This window comes from Nanorana parkeri, unplaced genomic scaffold, assembly GCF_000935625.1.
Source record: "Nanorana parkeri isolate BGI_ZX_2015 unplaced genomic scaffold, ASM93562v1 scaffold186, whole genome shotgun sequence".
NCBI lineage: Eukaryota > Metazoa > Chordata > Amphibia > Anura > Dicroglossidae > Nanorana > Nanorana parkeri.
This window is the reverse complement of record NW_017306454.1, coordinates 61,327-86,985: the sequence shown is the minus strand read 5'-3', so window position 1 is coordinate 86,985 and position 25,659 is coordinate 61,327. Positions and strand designations below refer to the sequence as shown.

At 44.5% G+C, this 25,659-nt stretch overlaps 1 protein-coding gene across 1 annotated transcript in view; it reads right to left on the bottom strand.

Moving 5' to 3' along the window:
- ERG (ERG, ETS transcription factor) overlaps positions 1 to 25,659 on the bottom strand; it is a 182,119-nt gene that overhangs the window by 130,614 nt on the left and 25,846 nt on the right. The window contains exon 2 of the mRNA XM_018555148.1: positions 517 to 605. Coding sequence (XP_018410650.1) covers positions 517 to 555 — 39 coding nt within the window. The 5' untranslated portion in view covers positions 556 to 605. The remainder of the gene's footprint in view (positions 1 to 516; positions 606 to 25,659) is intronic.

Here is a 25,659-nt window from a genome sequence, read left to right as displayed (position 1 = left end):
CGCCGGCCAGAGCATGCTGGGTTGCTAAGAGCTGGACAGGGAGATGTGTAAGGCTCATACACATCTCCTCATCCAGCTCTTAGCAACCTGAGATGCTCTGGCTGGCGTCCCACCGAGCTCCTGGCAACCATTGACGTGACTGGCAGAAGCTCGGCGGGGCGCCGGCCAGAGCATGCTGGGTTGCTAAGAGCTGGACAGGGAGATGTGTAAGGCCCATACACATCTCCTCATCCAGCTCTTAGCAACCCGGCATGCTCTGGTCAGCGTCTCGCCGAGCACCTGGCAACCATTGACGTGACTGGCAGAAGCTCGGGAGGATGCAAGCCAGCGCATCCCAGGTTGCTAAGAGCTGGACGGGGTGATGCAGAGCCCTTACACATCTCCCTGCCCGGCTCTTAGCGGCTGCACCATCCAGCAAACCCCCCCAAGAGCTCACTTACATACAAATTCATAGTAAACCAAAACTACATCTGTCATCAAGCAGCTTGCTATATTGTAAAGATGTCGTTCACTCACCTTTATATGAGCTGATGGATCTGGGACAGTCTGAATCATGTCCTTACCCCGGTCTGATCACCATACCATAGAGTGAGTCCCGAGTGGAGCTGCACAATCACAAACACATTTTTGACATGTTAATATTTTTTTCAGGAGTTGTTTTCAATCTTCTTAAACAGCTTTCAATAAGATAACACCGATAACACCAAGGGATCCCACCATGATGGTCCATGTTCAGGCACTTCCTGTCTCCTAATGGTGCATCTGCGTTGTGTCACCCTGTCACATGCACCCCTGGAGCAAGCTACAAGTGGCTGTTATGACTCACATTGAGAAGACATGGTTAACCGAAGATCAGGAAACCGGTCCAGAGCAATGATGTGCAGCTGATGGTGGAGTGCATGCAGACAGAAAGTGGCTGATAGGGGCCTGGAGGAGTTCAGCAGAACTGAGATTTAAAAAAATATATATATATTGTATGCAATAAAAAAAAAAACATGGCATTTGGTTAAGATACATGGGGGGAATTCATAAAAAGGGGAGCAGGCAGAATCTGGAGCAGTTTCCATAGCAACCAATCAGTGTCTCTCTTTGTTTGTTTGGTTAAGCCATGAAAAATGAATGACTGCTTGCCATTGGCGACTGCTCCACATCCTGTCTGCTCCAGTTTTGATAAATCCCCCCATAGTATTTTAGCAAACAGAATGCTGTCTATTTTCTTTAAATGCACATTAGATCAGGGGTGGGCAAACTCCAGCCCTCCATCTGTTGTGCAACTACAAATCCCATGAGGCATTGCAATACTCTTACAGCCACAGGCATGAGTCCCAGAGACAGGTGCATCTTGGGATTTGTAGTTTCACCGCAGCTGGGGGGTCAGAGTTAGCCCACCTCTGCATTAGATGATGGACATTTGCTGTATTTTGTATGCGAACAATAAGGCCCCATTCACATGTAGCGACATACCTTTGCAGCGGCCGGGATGGGGCGACGTTCCAGCGAAGATCCAGCGGCGGTAGCGCGACCTTCTCCGTCTGGCTCCATTAGAAAAAAAGCAAAATCTGCCGAAAAAAGGGTCCTGTAGAAGCGACTTGCGACCGCGACGAGCGACATGGAGCTAAGACAGCTCCATTGACTATCATTAGCCGGCGACTTCTCGCGATATCGCGTGGCAAAAATGCGCGATATCGCGGCGATAAGTCGCTACATGTAAATGGGGCCTCAGTCACAAAGAAGTGTGACTTATTATTTGTGTATATAATTTATTGTTTGTGTACATTTGTGTATATGGGGGGTGGAGGGCTCAAAAAAAAAATGTGTTTTTTTATTTTTTACACTTGATTTTTTTACCTTTTTTTTTGTTTACACTTAACTTTATTGTTATCACATAGGGAGCTAACTATGTGATAGTACAGAGGAAGTGACAGGTCCTCTTTTTTGAAGACATCAGGGGTCTATTAGTCCCATGATGTCACTCATGGACACTTATGGACCAGCTGGCAGTCACCACTCACTCAGACCCCGTTCACATTGAGCGATTTATCGCGTGGTAATTCCCACGATATCGCGGCAAATTACCTCGCGATATCGCGCTCCAATGCAATCCAATGGGGCAAAGGGTCCTGCTGTCACGGGTCGTGTGTCGCTACAGCAGGACCCTTTTTGGAGCGGATTTAGCCGCGATTCAAGCTTGCTCAATGCAAGCTTGAACGCGACATCGCGCGGCAAATCTCGCGCAATATGCAAATCGCGCGACAAACGCGCGATTTGCATATCGCGCAGTGGGAACGGGGCCCACTGCAGGGAGGCGATCGGGAAGTGAGCGGATCGGTGCATGTTTCTGCTCACTTCCCGAACGATAGAGCTGACCTGTGACAGCTTCTTTGTCACAGGTCGGCTTTAACTATGAGGATGAGTGAGAAACGCTCACCTCATAGTTCTCCTTTAATTAACATTTACAGGTCTTGACCCTCCCCCAGCATATCACTGGACAGTGAAAGCAGATGAGCTCATTTCTCCAGAACTCTGCTCTCTCCTCTTATCAGCATGTCCCTTGTTAGCACATGAGCTTTGATTGGCTCCTTGTTCTGTCTGTTCCTCTCCTAGTCTAAGCTCTGCTGTACAGTGAATGCAGGAGGATGATATCAGACCAAACTCAGGTACTTACACTGCTCGCATATAAATAAAATTAATTTAATGACGTCTTATTGAATACAGAGCTGAATGTTGTCCTGACAAGCCCGCATGTAGTCGAGGATAAAGCCCCCCCCCAAGTCTCCTGTTAGGTATTAGTGGCCTTTCCATCTGCTTGTGATTTGCCATATTTCACGGGTGCCAGATGTACCAAAAAAAACAAAATGGTTAGTTGATATTTTTGGCAAACGTGAACTTCTACAGCGACTTTTCTGCGCATTGTATGTGCCAAACGGGGAACATATATCAATACGGCAATCAATGGATCTGTTCTTGCAGACTTGTGCTGAGTGTAACATTAGATTTTACAAAATGAAGAATGAAATATAGTGAGGGCTTTGTATGGGACCGCCGCTCATCACTGGGTAATGTTAGGGGTGGCAGAGGCTGGTCTGCACCTCGTCAGAGTGTCGGAAAATACTCAGCCAATCAGGTTCCCCCATTCATCCTACTTTCAATTTATAAATAACAGAATCTGCCGTTGTCATGGGCAATGCCAATTATTACTTCTTTTGGGTACCTTTAGGGGCATTCGGATCTACCCTGTTTCCCCGAAAATAAGACCTACACCGAAAATAAGACCTAGTGTGTTTTTTTGAGCCAAAAAAATATAAGACAGTGTCTTATTTTCGGGGAAACACAGTATGTGTGTGCTCACATTAAAATGCAACACTGTAAATGATCACGTATAGGCCTCGGCGCCATGGTTACACGTCCTGTATTTTTTAAATACGGCCCTGTGGGGCTGAATTTTAAAAAAATCTACACGAGTATGGCTAGCGTAAGTGGCCTATCAGAGGATCGGGAAGAGAAACTTACAGTGGTGTGTAATCCTAAGGGTCCATTGACACCATATGTATTGTTTTTATATGCATATGCAGGGGGGTCCCTAGCCTGTTAGCGGCCTGAGGTGGTGTAGGCAGGTGCTGGTAGTGCACCTAACTAAGGGGGTTGTAGGGGCCAGGGTGGGTGGTGGTGGTGGGGACGGGGCCTGTGGCCTCTGCATCATCTCCCCGGGCCTGCTCTGGATCTGGTTCAGGTCGGTGCCATGCTCAGCTCCTGACATCCAGTGACATCACTGGTTCCCGGGAGATGGGTGGGACGCCAGCCAGAGCATCTCAGTTTACTAAGAGTCAGGCGGGGATATGGCCGGTGTTCTGTCAAGTACGCTGACCCCATTTGATTTGCTGACCTCAGCATCTGCGCACAGCCCGGGATTAACAAGAAGACAGGCACGTATTCACAAAAGTATTTTGTTTTAATGCTTATTTGTGACCGTTAATAATATGCCATCCATGGTAGTAAATGATGAATGGCATTTTATGCACATTCACAATACTGGAGGACAATTTGCCTGCATCAGCCCAGAAGCTGCGCATGGGACGTACTTGGACATTCCAGTATCTTTTGATAACATACTGCATTCATCGTGCCATCAATTCTGACCAACTTTCCTGTGCCTTTGTAGCACACACATCCCCAAAACATCAGCGATCCACCTCCGTGTGTCACAGCAGGAATGGTGTACTTTTCATTATCGGCCTTGTTGACTCCTCTCCAAATCTAGAGTTTATGGTTGTGGCCGAAAAGCTCAATTTTGGTCTCATCACTCCAAATGACTTTGTGCCAAAAGGTTTCAGGCTTGTCTCTGTGCTGTTTGGCGTATTGTAAGCGGGATACTTTGTGGCATTTGCGTAGTAATGACTTTCTTCTGGCGACTCGGCCATGCAGCCCATCTTTCTTCAAGTGCCTCCTTATTGTGCATCTTGCAACAGCCACACCACATGTTTTCAGAGTGTCCTGTATATCACCTGAAGTTATTTGCGGGTTTTTCTTAGCATCCCAAACAATTTTCCTGGCAGTTGTGGCTGACAATTTAGTTGGTCTACCTGACCATGGTTTGGTTTCAACAGAACCCCTCATGTTCCACTTCTTGATTAGAGTTTGAACACTGCTGATTGGCATTCTCAATTCCTTGGATATCTTTTTATATCCCTCTCCTGTTCTATACAGTTCAACTACCTTTTCCCACAGGTCCTTTGACAATTATTTTGCTTTCCCCATGACTCAGAATCCAGACACGTCAGTGCAGCACTGGATGAAGGATGCAAGGGTCTGTCAGGAGGCCAGAAACTCATTGGCCTTATATACACACACACTGATTACATGCCAACAGATCACAGGTGAGGATGGTTCCCTTTAATAGCCATGCACACCCCTTTGTGTCAACCTGTGTGCATGTTTTCAGGCCAAAATCACCAGGGTAGGTAAACTTTTGATCAGGGTCATTTGGGTAGTTTCTGTTGTCATTATGAGTGACAGAAAGGTTTTCGTGTTATCATTCATATTCTCTGAAAAATGGCCAGGAAATCATAAATTCGGCCAGGGTATGTAAACTTATGAGCACGACTGTATCTACTGCTACCAAGCAGTAGATATATACCTTAATCCCAGGGCTGGATTTCCCACAAGGCCAGCCAAGGCCCGGCTTCGGGGCAGCAGGGAGTAGAGGGGCAGCAGGGGTGTGGAATTCCTATCTCCCGACGATCGGGACATGTAGTTCTCCGGGAGCCGGGCGGGTAGTAATTTTCTACATTTAGGCCTGCTTTGGGCAAGCAGAACTAAATGTACCGCGATGTAGCCGCCACTTGTTTTGTACAAGTGATCTCGACGATGTCATCGAGATCACTTGTATGCAGCCTGCAGGTCTGCTGCCATTCTCCATGGGGGTGTGTGTGTGTGTGTGTGGGGGTTGGGGGGGGGGGGCGCAATGAGGAACCTGGCCTTGGGGCAGGCCCCTTGTTACACCACTGCCTCTATAGATATAGTGCCGTCAGTGAAAAAAAATGCAGCCATAACATAAGGACTGGTAAGTTGTATTACATTAATATGTTTAAATACACATTAAATAACTGTCATATAACAAAAGTGTGATGAGTCTTGCATCCATTAAACAAAAGGTTTTATTAATTGATAGTTTTCCCCTATTCCAGCAGGCCTGACAGAGTGTTAGTTATCACCCCAGAGCTCATCCAGGCTTCCAAGTCTGCTCTGACAGGCAGAGAATACAACTAAATAACAGCAGCAACATATATCCCTGAGAAGTTAGGCTGCAGCAGCTTAAGAGTGGAGATAGAAACATTCCTCACATCTTTCTATCCAAACCTGCTTATGAACAGGGAAATAATAATAGTGTCATTCATTATTTTTTCATTTTTTTCTTTTAGTTTTCATAATCTATTCATAAACAATTCGCAAAGCCATTCACCACGGAAACCTCTGTGAACATTTATTTTGTGCGAATAGAGGCAACAATTAATGTTCTTAATATATTTTCTTTTCAGGTTGAATGTAACATTCAGAAAGTACCGCCATATGACCATTAGAGGGAGCTGATGAACAAAAGAAAGATACAATTATTTCCTATGCTCTGTAGCTCCAACTAGTGACCATAATGAGGTATTTTCCTGATATTACATTTAACCTGAAAATAAAATATACTAAGAACATTAATTTTTGCCTTCATTCACAGAGATTTGCAGGGTGAATGGCTCTTCCAATTATTTATAAATAATCCCCATAGTGTGCACGGCCGGGCTCTTACATCAACATATAACACAGGTCATGTTTTTACACATTTCATTTTACAAAGCTGTGGAAGTCATGCATATGTTAGAATGCCATCCCCCCCCACCCCCCCCCGAGAAGGTCTGTTTTAAATATATTTGAGTCAATATCATTTATTTTTCTTTCACTGTAATTTGCTTAAAAAAATTACAGTGAGATAATCTTTAAATGTATTATTTTCAGGGTGCCGGGAGCAGCAAGAGGAGAGATGTGTCTTTCCAGCAATCTCAGGCACAATGTGTGATTTATGAAGGCCTGATTCTGTATTTTGGAAGCGGAGAGGCCTGCTGAGTATTAATTATAAGATTTTCCAGACTTTTACTGAAGTAGCCCCTCAGTGATGTCATACACCGGGGAGCGGGATCACTTTGCTGGCGTGCAAAAACAGCAACTTTTCTGTCTCTTAAAACTCCCGATAATAACATAATGTAAGTTTGGTTTTTTGTTTGAAATGCAGAACATTTCAGAAGATAGGAGAGCGAACATTCAGCCTCCGGGGGTGAGCAGGGAAGGAGATCATTGCAACACTTAAGAAAAAATTAAGGCAGATATTATGGGAGGATGCTAGTTTGTGTCCTCCCGTTACCCTAAGGAGAACTATGGGGAAAAGCCTTAACCCCATAGTTCTCCTTTAACCATAGTCAGAACCCTTTGGGACTCCCGTCAACTCAGACACGGAACTCTGCAGCCAGCCATTTTTACCATAAGGCCAGAACACTGACAGATTTCCCTTCCTAAACGAAGATAAGAACACATAAAACATTTGATCTTAGCCACAAAGCTGACTATTGATACCTCAGGAACAGCTATTGCTTAGTTGGAACAATAGCAACCGCGACTTTCTAAGCTGCTTATCAATTGTTCTCCCAGACAGTGGCTGGTGGGCTTCAGGGTCTTATAAGTCTATGAATAGCTTCAGGCACTAACCCATAATTACTTTACAGTAAAAACCTCCCTATTTGCTGTATGTGGACTAAATTAAAAGTTTTTATTATTTCCCCGGGGTTCATATTTAAATCCTAAACACAACTCTGATTGCAGCCAGCTCGCCCACCCAACTTGTCCGTATGTACTAGCGATTAACTAGCTCTGTATGCAGTAAGAAGGATAAAGTCGTGGCCAAGTTTCAAGAAAATAAAAACAGGTTGTCCTCAGCCAAGTCCATGATGTATGAGACCTGACAGGAATTTGGCTGGACGGACCCCGGCTCGGCTACCATTCTCACCCATCCTCGCATGTCGGAGCCTCATTTGTCCTCATAACTCAGCTGGAGATGATGACACAAAGAGTTCTATCACGGGCAGAGGAGTTAAGACCTGGAACCCTAAATGTGACGGGATTCCAGAGAGCCTTGTGTACTAAAGTGTACATTTGATTAAATAAGTCACTCTGTGGAAAGTCACTCACACTACATAAATCTGCTGCTGCAGTGCCATGTGCACTTAATCACAGGCTTTTCTTTTTTTATTTCTTGTCTAGCGAGCCAGACGGCACAGAATAGTCAGTGTACGGTTTACACCTCGGCGTACGCGTCATCAGATCGACGCTCGCAGAAATACATAGCTGTTTGTATATTCTTCATGGAGGTGGAATTCGGAATAAAATATCACGAAAGGGATCCCCTCCTACCTCTTTACTTTTTAAATGTTCTGCGTTCGTTTGCATCAATTAAAAATAAAGGAACAATTCCAAACTGTTCTAAAAAATTGACATATTTGTCAAATTGAACCTGATTCACCTAAATGTTATGAGCGCAATTCTTCTGCACTCGCTTTTGATTTAGCATGTGCTAGGTGCACAGCTGATCACTGGTTTGGGGACTGATATTTGTGTTGGAAAAGCTGACATCGAATAATGAACTACCCTTACCTTCACGCCTGTGATCCATACACAAGGCCGGATTTCCCACAACGCCACCGAGGCGGCAGGGAGCAGAGGGTTGGCAGGGCAGGGGTGTGGAATGCTTTGGGCAAGCAGGGCTAAATGTAGAGCGGGGAAGCCGCTCTTTCATTTACAAGTGATCTCGGCGATGTCGCCAAGATCAGTGGCGTCACAAGGGGGTGCGGCCCGCAGCCAGGTGTCACCATTGCAGGGGTGACACCAAAATGACCGAAAATCGGGCACTTGGTCACTCGGCCGTGTGAACGTCCCCTCCTCTCTCAATCAATCAGATGGTCACGCACGCGCAATGACGACACATCAGGGCGCCCCTGGCCAAGATCACTTGTAATAAGACTGCAGGTCCTCCCCCCTGCCGCCCCCCGCCGTGTACCTCTCTGCTTGCTGGCCACCTCTCGCTAGAGATCTTCAGGATGGAGAGCATCCGTTTCCTGCTCAGCTCTGTGTAAACAGTGCACTCGCAGCCTTCCCCTCTCAGCTGTAACAGGAGTTCTAGATTGCTATTGGCTATTTCAATTTGTAATAGCCAATAGTAGACTAGCTATTGCACCGGCCCACTGCTGCTGTCAATCAGCAGAGGAGTACCTGAAGTTCTCCATCAGGTCCACCTCTGTTGACTGACAGCAGCAGAGGGCGGGTGCAATAGCCAGCTTGCTATTGCAAATTGAAATAGCCAATAGCAATCTAGCTATTAGTTCCTCTGCCGTTTTATTTTTTTGCCCTGACGCAGCTGTCAGAACACTAAAAAAAACAGCAGATCGCAAAGGAAGCATTAGGTTCTTTGCTATCTGCCATCATTTCAGGGGGGGTGCTCTCTTCCTTGTTGTTGCACACCCCCTTGGGGGGTTGACAGAGAGCACCTCCCTGAAATGAGAAGGGCACCTCCCTGAATTGACTTATTTCAGGTTGGGATCCCTGGATAGAGATGCTGAAAAAGACGGGTGAGCTACTGAGGACAGATCGGTAGCTGGAAAATTAAAGTGACACTAAACTCCTTCCTTCTGGAGGGGGGCTACTTTTGTTCCCCATGGTCCTTGTGTGTGATGTAAAGTAGTCACTGCTCCATGCTCGCTCACATGATGGACTACAATCTCAACACATATTAGTAAACTAAACATGAGATTGTAGTCTATGACAGGAGTGAGCTTGGTGCGGTGACTACTTTACAACACACAGGGACCATGGGGAACAAAAGTAGTCACCCTCCAGAAGGAAGGACAGTGTCAGCACCAATTCAGAGATGATTGGAGGATCTACAGCCGAGTGATACACAAATAAGGTCCAGTATTGTTATAGTTAAGGTACCTGAATGCAATTTTAGGATTTAACTCCTGAGTTTAGTGTCACTTTAATTGTAAAAGTTATTTTCATGCACTGACCTTCCTCTTCCATGACAACTTATGGCCACAGCTCCCCTAGCGTTGTCCTGACTTTGCTGACCACTCTTCTGCTGCCTTTCCTTGATTTCCACATCTTTTATGTTAAGACCAAAGACAGTAGTCAAGTCACTGGGGGGACCCTAATAAAATTTTGCTATGGGGCCCATGATCTGTAGTTAAATCCTTGGCTCTAACCCTTCCCCGCTCTATCCAAAATGTACAAAAATCTTTTGGCTGGAGTTTGCACACGGTGGGAAAGGGTCAGACCCATGAGGCGAAAACATAAGATGAAAGCCTGAAATATGTTCTAGCTCTTCCACACTCTACTATGAAGTGTTTTCCTTGCTAAACACACTTTTTTGGTTTCTAAAAGTAACTTTTTGTGTAGCTGTCTGTTGACCTGGGTGTGCTCCATTGATTTTGGATGAGACTTTATGCAGTAAGAGCACTATGTTCTAATCTACTTCCAGTGTGAAACGCTTCCAAAGTCTCCTTCCAAAGCTCCTCTGGCAGAAAAAGGATGCTCTGCTGGGGCAGATTCCAATCCTTGCACAATGTCAAGGCCTGCCGCATACTGGACCTCATTAATATAATTTAGAGAGTGGGCTGCGTGGCCCACGTCAGCCAATCAGATTGCAGCTCTCATTTTCCTGGTGGATCTTATAAATAGTTGCCAATCAGCATTTGCCTTTGAAGGCAAAGATGCACATCCACACTATGAATGAAATGTCATAATCACCCAGATTCATCTGAGTATGCTACAGTTAGAAGCCCCTCCATCTTAACTTTATTGTAGGCTTCCTAACTAAGAGAATATCAAGAAAATTAAGGACAAATTGACAGTGTGTTTCTTACCCCCTAGCAGCGAATAGCTAACCCTGATCACTTTAATATGTTGGACCGAAGCGGGATTGCTGGTAATGTGAGCAGAGACGGATTTATTCTCTCTGCTGCCCCAAGGCCAGGTTGCTCAATGTGCCCCCCTATCCGCCACCCCCCCCCCCCCCCATGGAGAATGGTAGACCTGCAGGCTGCATACAAGTGATCTCGGCAGCATCGCTGGGATCACTTGTACAAAACAAGCAGTGGCTTCACCACTGTACATTTAGCTCTGCTTGCCCAAAGCAGGGCTAAGTGTAGAAAACAACTACCCGCCCAGAACTGCATGTCCTGGGCATCGGGAGATAGGAATTCCACACGCCTGCTGCACCTCTACTCCCTGCTGCCCCAAGTCTGGGCCTTAGTTGGCCTTGTGGGAAATCTGGCCCTGAATGTGAGTATAAATGTGGCAGGGGACACTGTCACTTTGCCCTAATGTTTTTGTGAAAAGTTACGTTTAGTTAAAGGAGAACTATGAGGTGAGTGAAAATCACCCATCCTCATAGTTCGAGCCAACGTGTGACAATGAAACTGTCACACATCGGCTCAATAGACCGGGAAGTGAGCGAACACATACCGTCGCTCGCTCACTTCTCGATCCTGTCCCTGCAGAGAGCCGTGACTGTCGCTTGTGAACTGATGTCGTTTGGTTTTAGTTTCTTTTGTTTAGTTATTAGTAAATTTGTAATCTATGTAAAAATATCATACTAGGTAAATCCAATTGTAATAGGAAAGATTGCTAGTTTGCAGCCTCTGTATAATTGACTTCACTTAGTCACATAAAAAAATGGAAATATTTTACAGTACCGTCTCTGCTAGCGGAAAGGGGAGTATCCCTCTTCCGAGTGAGGGCCTGTTCACACCGTCTAATGTCATGACAATGGCACTGCAGACATGCCTCTTGCCCCAGTGCGATACTGCAATGCCACGCGGGTGCAATATTTTTTGCAATCGCACCACACTGGAACGTAGGGCATTTAGTTACCACGTGTTCTGGTGTGGGGGCGATCGCACTGCGGGTGGGAGCCGTGTCTGCGGTGCCATTGACATGAAAGGCACCACCACTCCCCATGCCACCCCAGAATGAGGGGAGCCTTTGATTATGGGATCCAGAACCATGCCCTGAACACATCAGGACCACTGGTCAGGGGACCAGCTGATTCTGCAGGAAACTAAAAATTTTAAACATCAAGGAGCAGCATCCATTGTAAGTGATTTATCAGCATTTGAAAAAGCTTAAAAAAAAACCCTTTTGACTTTATTATCACATTCAATATGAACTATCCACATATAGTGGATAAGTATTAAAAAAAAATTACATTTTACGTATAATGTTGAGCATTATAAATGAATAAATGTAAAACTTAAAAATAGCTTTATGGAGCTACAGTAGAAATACAAAGTGAGGACACAGATAAGCCGTCATTATCCTGACTTTTATATTGAGCCGAATTGCGTGTTTTTCCATGATGAACTATATCTCGTGTTATTTAGCAGAATGGAATGCAGTGTAGCCATTGCAGTTGCTGACATCTGTTTAGAAAACGAGCCCCAGAATTCCCCTTTACAATCAAAGTCATTTACAAATGTGCTCAGAATAAACAAAATAATTCCTATTGATGGAACAGAGACGTGAGTCATGTCTGACACATAGCAAGAAAGAAAAAAAAAAAAAGATGTTTTTTTTTCTTCTCTCTCCTGCCTCCATTCAGTGGCCGGACGGGTTTATTTATTTTTCATTCGCGACCCCAAACTGCTTGTGAATGAGGATATATAGTTATAGCTAAGAACTTGATGTGTGACGAGGCAAATACTGGATCTGAGCTTCCACTACTGTATAGAAAAAGCAAGCCGCGGGATGGCTGTGGGTTAGCATTGGGGTCCTGGGTTCACTTCTCACCAGGGATTCTGTCTAAGTCGATTCTGTGTTCTTCCTGTCCTTGTTTGGGTAATTTCTCCGGGGCTCATATACCAAAAACATACTCCTAAGGGACATGTATAGTGGTTTTTGTGCATGTTATTTACTTCAGTGACACTGACGTCCAGGACTGAAAAACATAACATAAAAAAATATTGTGTATATATATATATATATATATATATACACATACATACACACACACATATATTTCTTTTTTTCAGGCTGGAAAAAAGAGAAATATTGCATATATATTACATATTTATAATATGCAGTCATCTATCCAGCCAGCAGATGGCGCTCTAGTCTCCTTTTCACATACTTAGCTATTTTAACTTTCAGCTTTGCAGAAAGAAGCAAACCAGGTCGAGGATCTGCCCCAGACTGAAAATGGATAATGTAGGGACATTTGTATTCTGATGAGGTAATCCCTGTGCTGTCTCTTCCTGTCAGCCCAGTGTAATGCATGTTTGCACGGCACTAGATGAACCGCATCGCATAGGAAATTCCTCATTCCTTTGATATGAAGATGAATAGACCAATATAGATAACAATGTTACTTTGTATCTCCATATCTCGCCTGAACTGTATAAAATAAATAAATACATTTATCATTTTTTTTCAAAACATATGGCCCCTTTCACACGGATGGTCTGATCGGGTCCACGTGTGAGTTTTTCAGGCGGTCCTGATCGGATGCCCAATGTTAGCCTATGAGTGGCCGTGTTGTAAACGGAAGGGAGTCCGCTTACACCTGGTTACCCCCGTCTCTGGCCGGGTCTGGAAAAACAAACGGATCAGCGGACCTGATTGTGCCAGATCGCAATTGATCTAATGTAAACAGACACATGTCCATTTATATCCGATTCCCCATAGAAAGACATGGGGTCCGCTAACTGTAAGGAGACAGATGTGACAGCGGTGACCTCTGCTCTGTACTGCTCTGATTAGGAGGGGATCCATGCACGGATCCTCTCCTGATCAGTCCGTGTTAAAGAGGCCTATACGCCATGGTTTCCATACACTGATGATACACTGAAACACATGTATGCAGTATGGAATAATTGGTTGTATAATATTAGGCTATATTTGCACTATACACCAGCAGTTCCAGATGGGCATTTGCCTGATGGGGCATTAAGGAATGATTTGCATTGCCCATCCCTCTGTCCTGAAATGAGGAATAATCCTCTTATTTTTGGGATATTTGATGGAATGAGCCATGTGAATACCTTCTGTTCTACGAAGGCTTTACTGTACTCTGCACTGATTCGGCTAGAGGGCTTTTTGATTGCTTTAGTCTTTTGTTAAAAAAATGCATAAACAACTAGAAATGCATTTTTTCTATTTGTCAGCTTATAATAAAAAAAAACTTGAACAGGGAACGTGTTAAATAAAATATTATATGTCTTTCTAAACAATGCAAACGTTATTTAAGTATGCAAATTAGTTGTAGTGGTTATGTTAGGGTTAACCTGACCGGTAAATTTGGTCACGACATCAAGGCTTCAACGTCCTCTGATAATGAAAGGGTTAAACTTTGCTCTTTGTTTTAGGTACACATCTAGAGCTCGTCAAACTGAGGAAACACCGTTATTGGGGACATCAGATGACCTTCTAGCAAATGAGACACTACTGATAGGATCATCATCTTGCCTTCCAGTCTACAGAGGTGGTCACACAGAGTTGTGGGGGAGGCCTGCAAATTCATAAATTATTTTTTCTTTCCCATCATCAGCACCAGGTCACAATTATGCAAGTTTCTTACAACGTGCCAGAAGAGAAAAGCTTAAATAAAGAGCTGCCTTTGAGCAAAATGAATAGGAATCATTAACCACTTAATCCTTATGGATGGCGGTGCGATAGCCAAAGGCTTATGGCAGGAGTGAAAAAGTCTGGGGACCTCGTATCTCTCAGGCTTTGAATGGATCGATTTTTCTTAAACTGGCAACGCAGGACGCCAAAAATTCACCGGTAGAAAGTGCTGGTGGCAAAGTAGCTGTTTTTGGCCCCCGTTCTTCTGGACTTTGTCAAAGTTCCAAGAAAACTTTTGTCGAGTCCAGGAATCTGCAAATCTTCGCCTTGAGCCTGGAGCTCTTCGTTATATTAAAGTTGTCTTTGTAGGAGCCCAAATCCCCGTGTTAGAGAGTAATAAACCACCAGCTGACAGCGTTGGCGGCACTTTATCCTGCACTGCCGTACTAATTGGCCAGAAACTGTCAAACGTCTATTTGGTAAAGGAACTCTTAAAATCTCTAAAATGAATAATGAAGCAGCGCAGTGGTGACTGCACCCCATACCAACATGTCTGTCATAAATTAATCTTCACTTACTGGCATATTCATCAATCAACAAAGACTTCAGGCATGTGTTAAAGTATATATGTGGCCAGAACCTTTTTTTTTTTTAGCTAGGATAGATTAGGGAAAGGTTAAAACCCCTGCCAGACAATTTTTTGGCTGTCCATGTATCATTGTGAATTTGTTCTTCACTTCCTGTCCCAGAGTCACAACATGAAGTTAGAGGATATCTCTGAACTAAAAGTGAGGGGTCTTCCCCTCTTACACAGTTGTATGAGTGTAGGAAAAAGAGGGGAGCACCACAGTATTCATCCATTAAGCTATTATAGCACAAGAAAAGAATTAAAAAGAATCCAAAACACTTGGGGGGTCCCACACCCCCTTCCCCCAAACAGGGATTGATAAAACTGGAATACATACATAGTGTATCTTGCTGTATGTAGGGTGTCCTTAGCCTATTCGCCGCCTGAGGGGGGGATTGCTGGTGGTGCACACTATAAGGGGGGTGCGGGGTGCTCTAGGTGGGGGTGTGGTCTCTGCATCATCTTTCAACCAGTGACATCACTGGTTGCCAGGAGCTGAGTGGGATTCTGGCCAAAGTGTCCTAGGCTGATAAGAGCTGGATGGGAAGACGTGCAGGGTCCTTACACATGTCCCCATCTGGCTCTTCACAAACTAGAGTGCTCTGGCTGGCAAGGGGATGGCAGGCACATTGTGCAGCAAAGCTGTCATGCCCCTCATGACCCAAAGAGATGCTCCCTGAGGCAACAGCCTCAGGCTGCCTCATAATGGGGACAGCCCTGGCTGTATGGATCATCCACCAATCGGGCAGCCATGGGCGTTTTAAGCCCTGGTGGGGAGAATTTTAAGCCCCAGAAACGTGTTGACTTTTTTTTCATGTGCTATAAAATTGTACTAGACTCATACTAACATTATGGCGCTCCCCTCTTTTTCCTACATTCCTAACATTACTCTGGGGACCACTTATGACTCCAAAGGTGACCGAGAGCGGCCTTTTGAATCCCAATCTTTACTTCTTAAGGCCCCATTCACACTTTGGGTAGTGTGAATGCGTTCAACCGCGCGTTCACACGTGTTTGTTGTTTCCCGCGCATGAGTCCATTCAATCAATGGGCTGCACGCACGCAACAAACACAGGAAAGTAGCTCATGCAGAATTTTCAGCTGCAAGCGTGCCACTTTTTTTTCTGCAAATTGCACTGGTGTGCATTCACGCTATGCCAAAGTCTGAACAGGGGCCTAGAGTTGGATCCAGCAGTCTAATAACAATATTTATGTTCAACCGCTTAAGCTGGACATAGACTTTTCATCAAGTGTTCATTAAGAACTGGACGGAATTTGCACAGTTCTGCTCTATGTCGATATCTCAGTCCAGGTTGTACATGATGCCTGGATGATGCCTGAAAAAAGATGACGCCATCCGTTTGGAGAGAAAACCAGATGAAGGCATTGTCTGGGGGAGTACTGTGATCTCTGTGAGAGGTGATAAGTACGTGGAAGTAGAGATGCACCTATATCGATACTAGTATTTGTGCCGATACCGAGTATTTGGGCGAGTACTCGTACTCGCCCAAATGCTCCGATACTTACCTCCGATACCACACGTGCTGGGGGAGCATGGAGCCGGCTTTCTTTACAATCAGGAAGCCGGGTGGTGGGTTATGACCCGCCTCCCAGCTTCCTGATTGGCTAGGAAGCCGGCTTCACTTGTTACTAGGCAGCCTGGCTTCCTGACCAATCAGGAAGCCGGACTGCACCTCATGACTCGCCGTCCGGCTTCCTGATTGGTCAGGAAGTCAGGCAGCCTCGGCATGTGAAGCAGGTGTTTTTTTGCTAATTAAATTGGGTAAATTCTTGTTTTTGGAGCCCATTACCAAAGTTTTCCCAACTTTTTATGGATATCCTTCAACTCAATGAGAGCAGAGCAGACAATAGTATGTCTCTTCTGCAATACAAAGCCTGCCTGCCTGCCAATACAAATGTCCACACATTTTCATATTTTATGTAAAGTTCCACTTTAACTTCAAGGTATACAATCATTCATGCAATTGTATCAGTGGATATGCTTGCCTGACCTTTCTCTCCTCCTCGCCAGGAACCTCTCACCAAATAATTCTGTAAAGTCATTAAAGGAAATAAAAAAGAAAGCCGGATAAAAATAGCCTGGGCAGTGATGCGTCAGTTCAGAAAGGAGATTCTCAGGATATAAGTCATGCCTCGTTATGCTTTGATATCTGACAAGAAGAGTTTGGTTTTAAGTGCTGGACCTGCACCAGATGAGTAAGAGAGAAAAGAATAAAAAACAATTCTCTTATTTAACAGAAGGAATTGGTAGAAGGAAATTCTTTTGTACAGTTTCATCTACAAAAATGCTAAATGCAGATACGAACTTCATAGTTTCCTTTTAAATCAATAAAAGTCGATGGAAGGGCCAGATTCATTCAGCTTCGAACTAAACAACGGTCAGTGTAAAAAAAAAAAAAGAAGACATTTAGAGAATGAAGTCCATTGATCTCCTCAAAGCACCACAGTGCTTTATCCAAACAGTATAGGCTATGGACTGACTTATCACCATCCAACACTGGATCGACACTATACACGGAACAACTTTACTGTCACCACCACCTTGACGGCCAATCTCACAGTCAGAATAGCCTTTTATGAATAGGTTTGGAAACCCTGAGCCTTATGTTCTCCCCCCCAGACCTTCGAGAGACACCTTCTAACAATCTGAAATGGTTATCCGGTTGACCAATTTGCACCCCCTGTTACCCGTCACCCATGGCTATGTTACCCTGTCCTGCTTTCTCCTTCCCCCTTGTTCCCTCTTCTCCTCCACTCTACCTTCGACTATAGCAATTACCTTCTCTTTCAATACATATGCAAGAGGATATCGAACTTTGATTAACACACATCAACATCAGTATGTCCCTGTTGCTAACTCTGATAAGTGCAACAAGCATTACATCTGCTCTGTAGTATGAATGTGCCGGTATTTCTATACTACTGATTGCCATTACCTCTGTTTTTTTAATAAAATTCTTTAAAAAAATAAAAACTACTGAAGAAGAAAAAAATGACATGTGGGTGCCCTTACGGTCAATATGGAGTTGGCCCTCCTTTGCAGCTATAGCAGCTTCCACTCTACCCGGAAGGGTTTTTATAAGATTTTGGAGTGTGTCTGTGGGAATTTGGGCTCAGTCAGCCAAAAGATAATTTATGAGGTCAGGTACAGATATTGGACAAGAAGACCTGGCGCACAATCGGCGTTCCAATTTTTCCCAAAGGTGTTCAGTAGGGTTCAGGTCAGGGCTCTATTTAGGACACTCAAATTCCTCCACACCAAAGTCATCAAACATTGTCTTTATGAAGCTAGTTTTGCTGGAACAGAACATGGCCTTCCCCAAACTTTTACCACAAGGTTGAACAATTGTCTAATACACTTGTGGCCAGATTATTATAACCACCTGACGTTTGTAGGCAAATTAGCTATAATTTCGCGCTGAAGTTGCTACAGGGCCAGACCATTATAAATAGGGAAGCAGGTTGTTTGCCACGACAGTAGAAGTGATTTGTCTCTGAAGATACAGGGAAACAACGCGATTTAACAGCCTTTGAACGTGGGATGATTGTTGGCGCTCTGAGCCATGGAACGAGTATCAGCAAAACAGCAGAATTCGTAAAATGTTCAAGAGCAGCTGTTGTTAAAGTGTTTAAAGACTGGACTGTCAGACGAAAATCTGGGTCTGAACGTGCGAATTGTGGCCGTCAGCGACTAGTCAATGTTAGGGCAGAACGGAGAGTGGCAAGACTGGTACAAGACAACAGAAGGGCAACAGTGCAGTGTCAGATTCCTCGCATCACCTTTCACCATCTCGTGGAGTCACGAGGCGGCCCAACGAAGTCATCTCGTGGCCCCACAAAGTACTGATGGGGTGGTCATAATAATCTGGCCACTCAGTGTATGTCTTTGTATGTTGTAGCATCAATAATACCCTTTAATGGGAATATCTTAATGCAATCATTTGGAGGGTAGCCTAAATAGTATGGTGTCTACATACTTTGGCCACATAGTAGCTGTAAAAGCCAGGTGTCCAAAAACCTTTGGTCATAGGCCTCAGTATTGCTCATTAAAGGGAAACTTGAGTGAGAACATACTGTATATGAGCTGCCATTGAGGATTTTTTTTATCAATGTTTAATCCAGGCCATTGACTCAGAACTACACATGTGCGATTCGTTTCATTTCAAATCAAAATTCGGACGAATTTTCCGAAATTTGGACACATCTAAATTTCTGAATCCCAATGCATCCGAATGTTCCTAAAGCCAGATTTCCATTTCTGCATTTTGGATCTCATCCGAATTTCGTTCAAAAACTAAACTGAATTGAGCATGTGACCTTTCTGGCCAATCAGATGTGCATCCGAATGGGTCTGAACACGAAAAATTGTGTTTAGTATATACATGTGATACTAAAGCTGAGGCTCCTAGACCCGAATGGCATTCAGCATCCAAATTTCCGAATTGCAATCGGGAGCTTCCAAATGCCATTCGGGTCTCGGAGCCGCAGCTTTAGTAACACATGTATATGGCTCCTAGACCCGAATGGCATTTGGGAGCTCCCGAATGCAATCCACAAATTTGGATCCCAAATGCCTGGGATAAGGGTCTGCTATGGATTATGGAGGGGCAACACTTTATTTTTACATTTTAGACTGGGGTACCTCAAGATTTTGCATATTTTGTTTTACACAATCCTCACCCTTCTCCGTTGCCTAATGCTCTGAAATATGCAATGGCCTCTCATGTCCTCTACGTATGATGCAGGACTGCTAGCACTGGAGAGCTGCGCAGACAAACGGCTTCGGGGGTCAGTCCCACAGATATGAGGAACCCAGAAGGAGCGAGGAGTAAGGTAAGTATTTGTACTTCCTATCCCCCATGAGCAAGTGAGCATTTTACCCATTCAGTGCGGGGGGACTCCAGTACATGAGTAAGTTCAACCGCAGCCCGGCGTTGGGCTTTAAGCTGCATTCGGACAGAATACAAATGTTCCACTATCTGAGAGATTTTCAATCAAAACATTTTCAGTGGCATGTTTTCCAGCATGCTGGATTAGAACAACAGTCCCCTTTGTATAAACATCTATTTAGTTTTGGATGGAGTAAGGTATGGTTAAAAGCCCTGTCAGGTTTTTTAACACCATCTGTGTCCCTTTCTGACCTTTCTGTCTCAGTAACTGAAACCAGGACAAATAGATCACTTCCTCTCCTGCTGGTAATGTTTTACCAGACAGGAAGTGAGGGAAAACCTGCAACATGGACACAGACAGAACTAAAACTTTTACAGGGGTTCCCTACTTTACTAAAGAGAAGCATTTCTATTTATATCTGTGTTGCTGTTGGATAATTCCTTTCACTTTTTCACTTCCTGTCTGGTAAAACGTCAGCATGACAGGAAGTGTAAGGAAATCTCTCTAATAGCGCGCCGGATAACAGTAAAAACTGGGCAGGGTTATGACTCTTACCCATTCTATCCAAAACTAATAATAAGGTTTTGGGTTGGACAGGATATTTTTAGGGTTATATAATATATATATATATATTTGCTTGCATTTTGCTCTAAAACATTACAGCTGCACTGTACATGAAGTTATTTTTTAGAAATGACAAAATATGTTTTGAGAATATTCCATTTACAGAGCAGAGTCTTTCAGGACCTCATCCTAAGCCCGGGCCGGCTCTGTGCAGCGTGTACTTGGTGCCCCCTAATTTAAATTTCAGGTCTAGTTACTTATTATGCATTCCAACGAAATACCTCCACCCAGCCAAAGAATCCGTGAACTAGTTTTCATCTCGGAAAACACCAAGGAACCCAAATCCTGGAACTGTCACTCCTTTGTGGTGCGTTTCTTAAGACTAACCAGCCGCTACCTATATAAATATATACACATATACCATAAATGACAGCTCTGTAACTAAATCACAGCAACCCCCATGGACCTCCATGTTGCACTTTAAAAAGCCACCAGATCCTTTTAAAAATCCTTTTCTATTTATTGAGGTAAAGAGACCTACAGAAGGGTTACTTTACTCACCCTGAGCGGGTGCTGGTGGGCTCACAGCCAAGGGAGTCCAAGACTCTAACCCCCCACCGCCATGGCATGGTGACAAGTTCAACATTTTCTGCAAGTCTTTTTGGCGCGATAATGAAGAAGCATGCAAATTAAAGTGGAATTTAGCCAAAGCCTTTTTTGGCTAGAATGAGGAAGCGTTAGAACAGTAGTGGTCACGTTACTTGATATAGGGGTCCTTAAGTGTGACACCCCGGAATGGATGCACATGATATTCAGTAAGTGTAAAACCACAGAATAGACTGAAGACAGTATACAGGAGATTGTCAGAGACTGGAAACATGCCATATGAGTGGTTGGAGACTGGGGATATGCTTCAAAAGATACTCATAAGCTAGCCATGGACTGCTAGACTTTCATTTGTCGGTCCATGGGCTGAACAAGAGACAATCATTAGATTTCTCCATCCACACTGTTCATCTCCGCTGCTGGCTACTGTATTCAGGTAGCCCCGGGCACCTGAATAACTGAACTGTGACTGCATCTTATAGGTCAAGAATTTTCCACCTTGTTCAGTCAGTTTTTAAATCAACTTTTGTCAAACCCAGTGGTGCCGAGAAAGCCACTTACGGCTCGAACTTTAGCGGATTCAGCAGGAAAGGGCCAAAATTCAAGCAGTGTATGGCTAGCTTTAGACTGGAGATAGGTCACATGAGACTGCCCGGCTTCCCTTAACTTCCTGTCCAGTACAAGGTCACAAATGGCAGAATGGTCTCCAACAGCCGTCCATCTACTAGCTTGGAGAAGGGAGGAGTTGGGAGCAGGGGAGATGCTTGTTTTGCTGTGCCTGTGTGTTTGTGGAACATGTTAAAGATGTTACCCGCACACTATATTGAAGTGAAGAACACGCTTCTTGATGCTTCATGTCAAAACAAATAACAACGTTTCAGGGCCACACAGGGTCCCCTTCATCAGGCTTGAAAGTTCTTCACTTTAATATGATATGCTTGTGACATCTTTAACAAGTTTCAGTATTGGCGGCACCATGCACGGTCACTTCGAGCACCCACACTGACAGGGATACCCGGTAAGGGTGCAGCAGGATTCTGGAATACATGTGTGTTTGTGGAGACACACACAGCTTACTAGCACACACAGCTTACTAGCACACACAAGGATGGCTCCATAGGACCCTGCAAGTGAAAGGAGCCGTCCTAAAACAGAATATCAGAGCCAGGACTTAAGAGACCAGCCAATTCTGCAGGAAACTAAAACTTTTAACTATCAAGGATCCATTGTAAGTGATTTCATTTGAAATAGTTTAAATACCTTTTGACTTTAACCTCTTGCCGTCCGCCCGTAGTAGAAAAACGGACCGACGGCACTGCTGCATCTGCGGGTTGCCGTCTCCAGACGGCAATTTTTTTCTGCTCGCGCGCGCCCCCTAGCGGGCACGCACGGGCAGAAAAGACCCGACAATGCACACACCCGGTACCGGGTGTCACACATATAGGCGATCAGCGGGTCCATAGCCCGCCGATCGCCTATATGTGCTCGTTCGCGGCACCCACCCCCCTGCGCCCGGTCGGCGCTTCCGGTTTTTTTCCCCCTCCCCCTGACTCCTCACCTTGATTCCCGGGATCCGCTGCCCCATCTTGGATCCCGGGACCGGCTCCGAGGGCGTCAGGAGGAGGAGGACGGGAGATCAGCTCCTTGCTGATCCCCGTCCGGGCTGTGAATGCAGAAGTGATGTGTGTTACATCACTTCCGCATTCACCTGTCAGTCATCTGGAGAGAGAAGAAGCTGATAAAGCAGATCTCTGCTTTATCAGCTTCTTTTGGGGTCCATAGGTGATATTAGGGGTCCTAGAGACCCCTAATATCTCCATAAAGAGGACCTGTCAGTGTGCCTTTGCTATTATATAGGGGGTTGTTATCCCCCTATATAATAGCAATAACAATAAGTGCAAAAAAAAAATATATAAATAAAAAAAAAGAAAAGTAACACATAAAAAAATAAAATAAAATAAAAGCCACATATAAAAAAAGGGGAAAAAACCCCCCCAAAATGTTTAACTCCCCCACCCCCACGTTTACGCGCCTATAAACGTAAATACGCGTCCGGTGCCCCAGCGCGCAAAAATTACAATTGCGCTACACATGTTACATATCGCCGCGAACGTCGCAGTGAGAGCAATCATTTTAGGGCCATCAATCACTGATAACACTAAACTGATGAGCGGTAACAGCTTTTAAAGCGTCGCCTAGGGCCAATTTTGGGTATTATCGTTTTTTGAGGTTTCGCGCGCGCACGCAATTTTAAGGCTTGACATGTTTAGTGTCTTTTTACCCGACGTGACCCCATCTTTTATATTTTACCAAAAAATTGGGTAATAATAAATGTTTTATCATTTAATATAGGGGAAACTGTTTTTTTTTTTAAATTTCGGTAATTTTTCCTTAATATAGTAAAAAAATAAAACCCCCAGTGGTGAATAAATACCACCAAAAGAAAGCTCTATCTGTCCCCAAAAAAGGGTATAAAATTCATTTCAGTACAGCGCTGCATGACGGAATAAATGTCAGTCAAAGTACCGCAGCGCTGAATACTGAAAAATGGCCTGGATGGGAAGGGGGTTTAACACCGCGGATGTCAACTGGTTAATATCACTTTAAATAACCTAAACACAGAAAACCAAGTGTGAATGTGGCCTAAATTCACCCACCACATCTAAGGACTTAAGTTGCAATATATATTATTCTTCTTCTTAGAGTTAAGATACATTGTAACACTTAACACATAACTTGCTTCCTAACATTTGAACTTAACATAACCCTGAAAATTAACCCTTGATGATCCATGCAGCACAAAGCAACAGGTTCACTCTCTTTAGCACCAAATAAAATAATTTAATTTGGTCACCTACGGTACTGCTTAGCCTAACCTCACCTCTAAACCCAACATGATGGTTTTCCTACCGAGATGTAAAAATATGTGGCTGAAAGTCTTGAAAAGCATAGGGTCCCTTGTAATTACCTGAATCCATGTACACACCAAACTTGGCACAAAATCTCTGCCGAAGAACCTTGGAGGATCCAGAACCAGAATATCAGTGGCTCTGTGTAAAGGGAAACTATAATGGTTTTGGGTAATTATATTCTAATTTATTTTTGATGTATAAGTATATGTATATTTTTATGTATAAGTATAAAAATTGATGTTCTATGTTTGTTTTTACTTTACACTTTCTCGAATACACTTTTAATGTGTTATTACAGATTCCCAGAGCACTGTGGGATAGCTAAGGAGACGACACAACAAAAGAAACAACCTTTCAGGTTGACCCTGTCTGACAGAAACTTTATACTGAGCCGCAAATAAAAATGAGTCACTCTTAAAAGAGAACTATGGGGTAAGTGTTTTTCCCCATAGTTCTCCTAAGGGTCATGGGAGGACATATACTAGCGTCCTCCTGTGACCCAAAGCAGCAGAGCTACAGCTTGCGGTATACTGAGACTGCCGCAGCTAGGACGGATCCCGACAATGCTGTAGAGATCCACCAAGCTGCGTGAGTGACAGCTGGCTCTGCCTATCTAGTGGCAGAGCTAGCTGTGCCTGCCCCCTCCCCGGTCCATGTCTCCAGTCAGCGCTGGAGGATCGGAGATGGGAGGGGGGGAAATCCCTGCAAGGAGCCGTGGCTGACAGTCACTGCTCTCTGCAGGGAGATGATGGAGAAGTGAACGAGCAACGGTATGCGTTCGCTCACTTCCCGATCTATTGAGCCGACGTGTGACAGTTTCATTGTCATACGGCGGCTTGAACTATGAGGAGGAGTGTAAATCACTCGCCTCATAGTTCTCCTTTAAGTTCTGCGTGTAAATTTAAACGTGAGCTATTCATCTTTTAAAACAATGGACGTTTTAACAAGAACTAGAGCTTTTCACACTTCTTGGTAATGTCGATTGCTAGCTCCTCCACTTCCTAGGTGTCTCTGTTGTCCAGGAAGGCCACCCATAATATTGATGGACCAATAGAAACACTGCCAGTAAGTGTCAAATCTTGCTCATGATAATATTCTGAGATTCAAGAAAAATGCATGCAAAGGTGAGTGCAGACACCCTTTAATGCCTGCATTGTAGTTCGGGAACCACTCAACCTTACACTTACAGGGTTATTATCAAAAGGGTGAAGAGTTTGGAGAAGGGAGAAGTGAACAATCTAGGACAACATAGGTGAACTGGAAAGTGAGATGAATTGGAGAATGTTTCCAGATCAGTTATGTTGTCCTAGATCAGTGGTGGCGAACCTATGGCTCTCTCTGCTGGCACGCGAGCCCAGGTTCAGGGACCACCAATGGAAATAGATCCAACTGACCCGGATCGCCTCAGTAAGCAATCCGGGCCAGTCACAATCAGGCAGCGGCGGCCTCTAAACAGGCAGATTAGACGGCCGCTTCCTCCTCGCTAGGACCCTGGGAGGCCCCCGCGAGCGGCTGTCAAATCTGTCAGTTTAGAGGTCACCGACGCTGGCTGATTGTGACCGGTCCGACTACAGAGGCGATCCGGGACGTTCTGATCACAGCCTTTCCACCTCCCCGCCTGAGAGCAAAACAACCTTCCCCTCCCCCACGGGAGCCGCACAGCCCCCCCATGAGAGATGCAGAGATGAGAGACCCCAGGGATGCAGCCCACCTCCCTGCAAAACAGGTAAGCAGAAGAGGGGGCAATTTTTATTAGTAGTTCTGTGTGTGTGTTTTAATAAGTGTGTAATGTGTGTGTTTCATTACGTGTGTATGTGTTTTATTAAGTGTATAAATGTGAAGGTCGCGGGATCTTTGATTGAACGTCGCCCCGAACAGTCGCGCTATCCC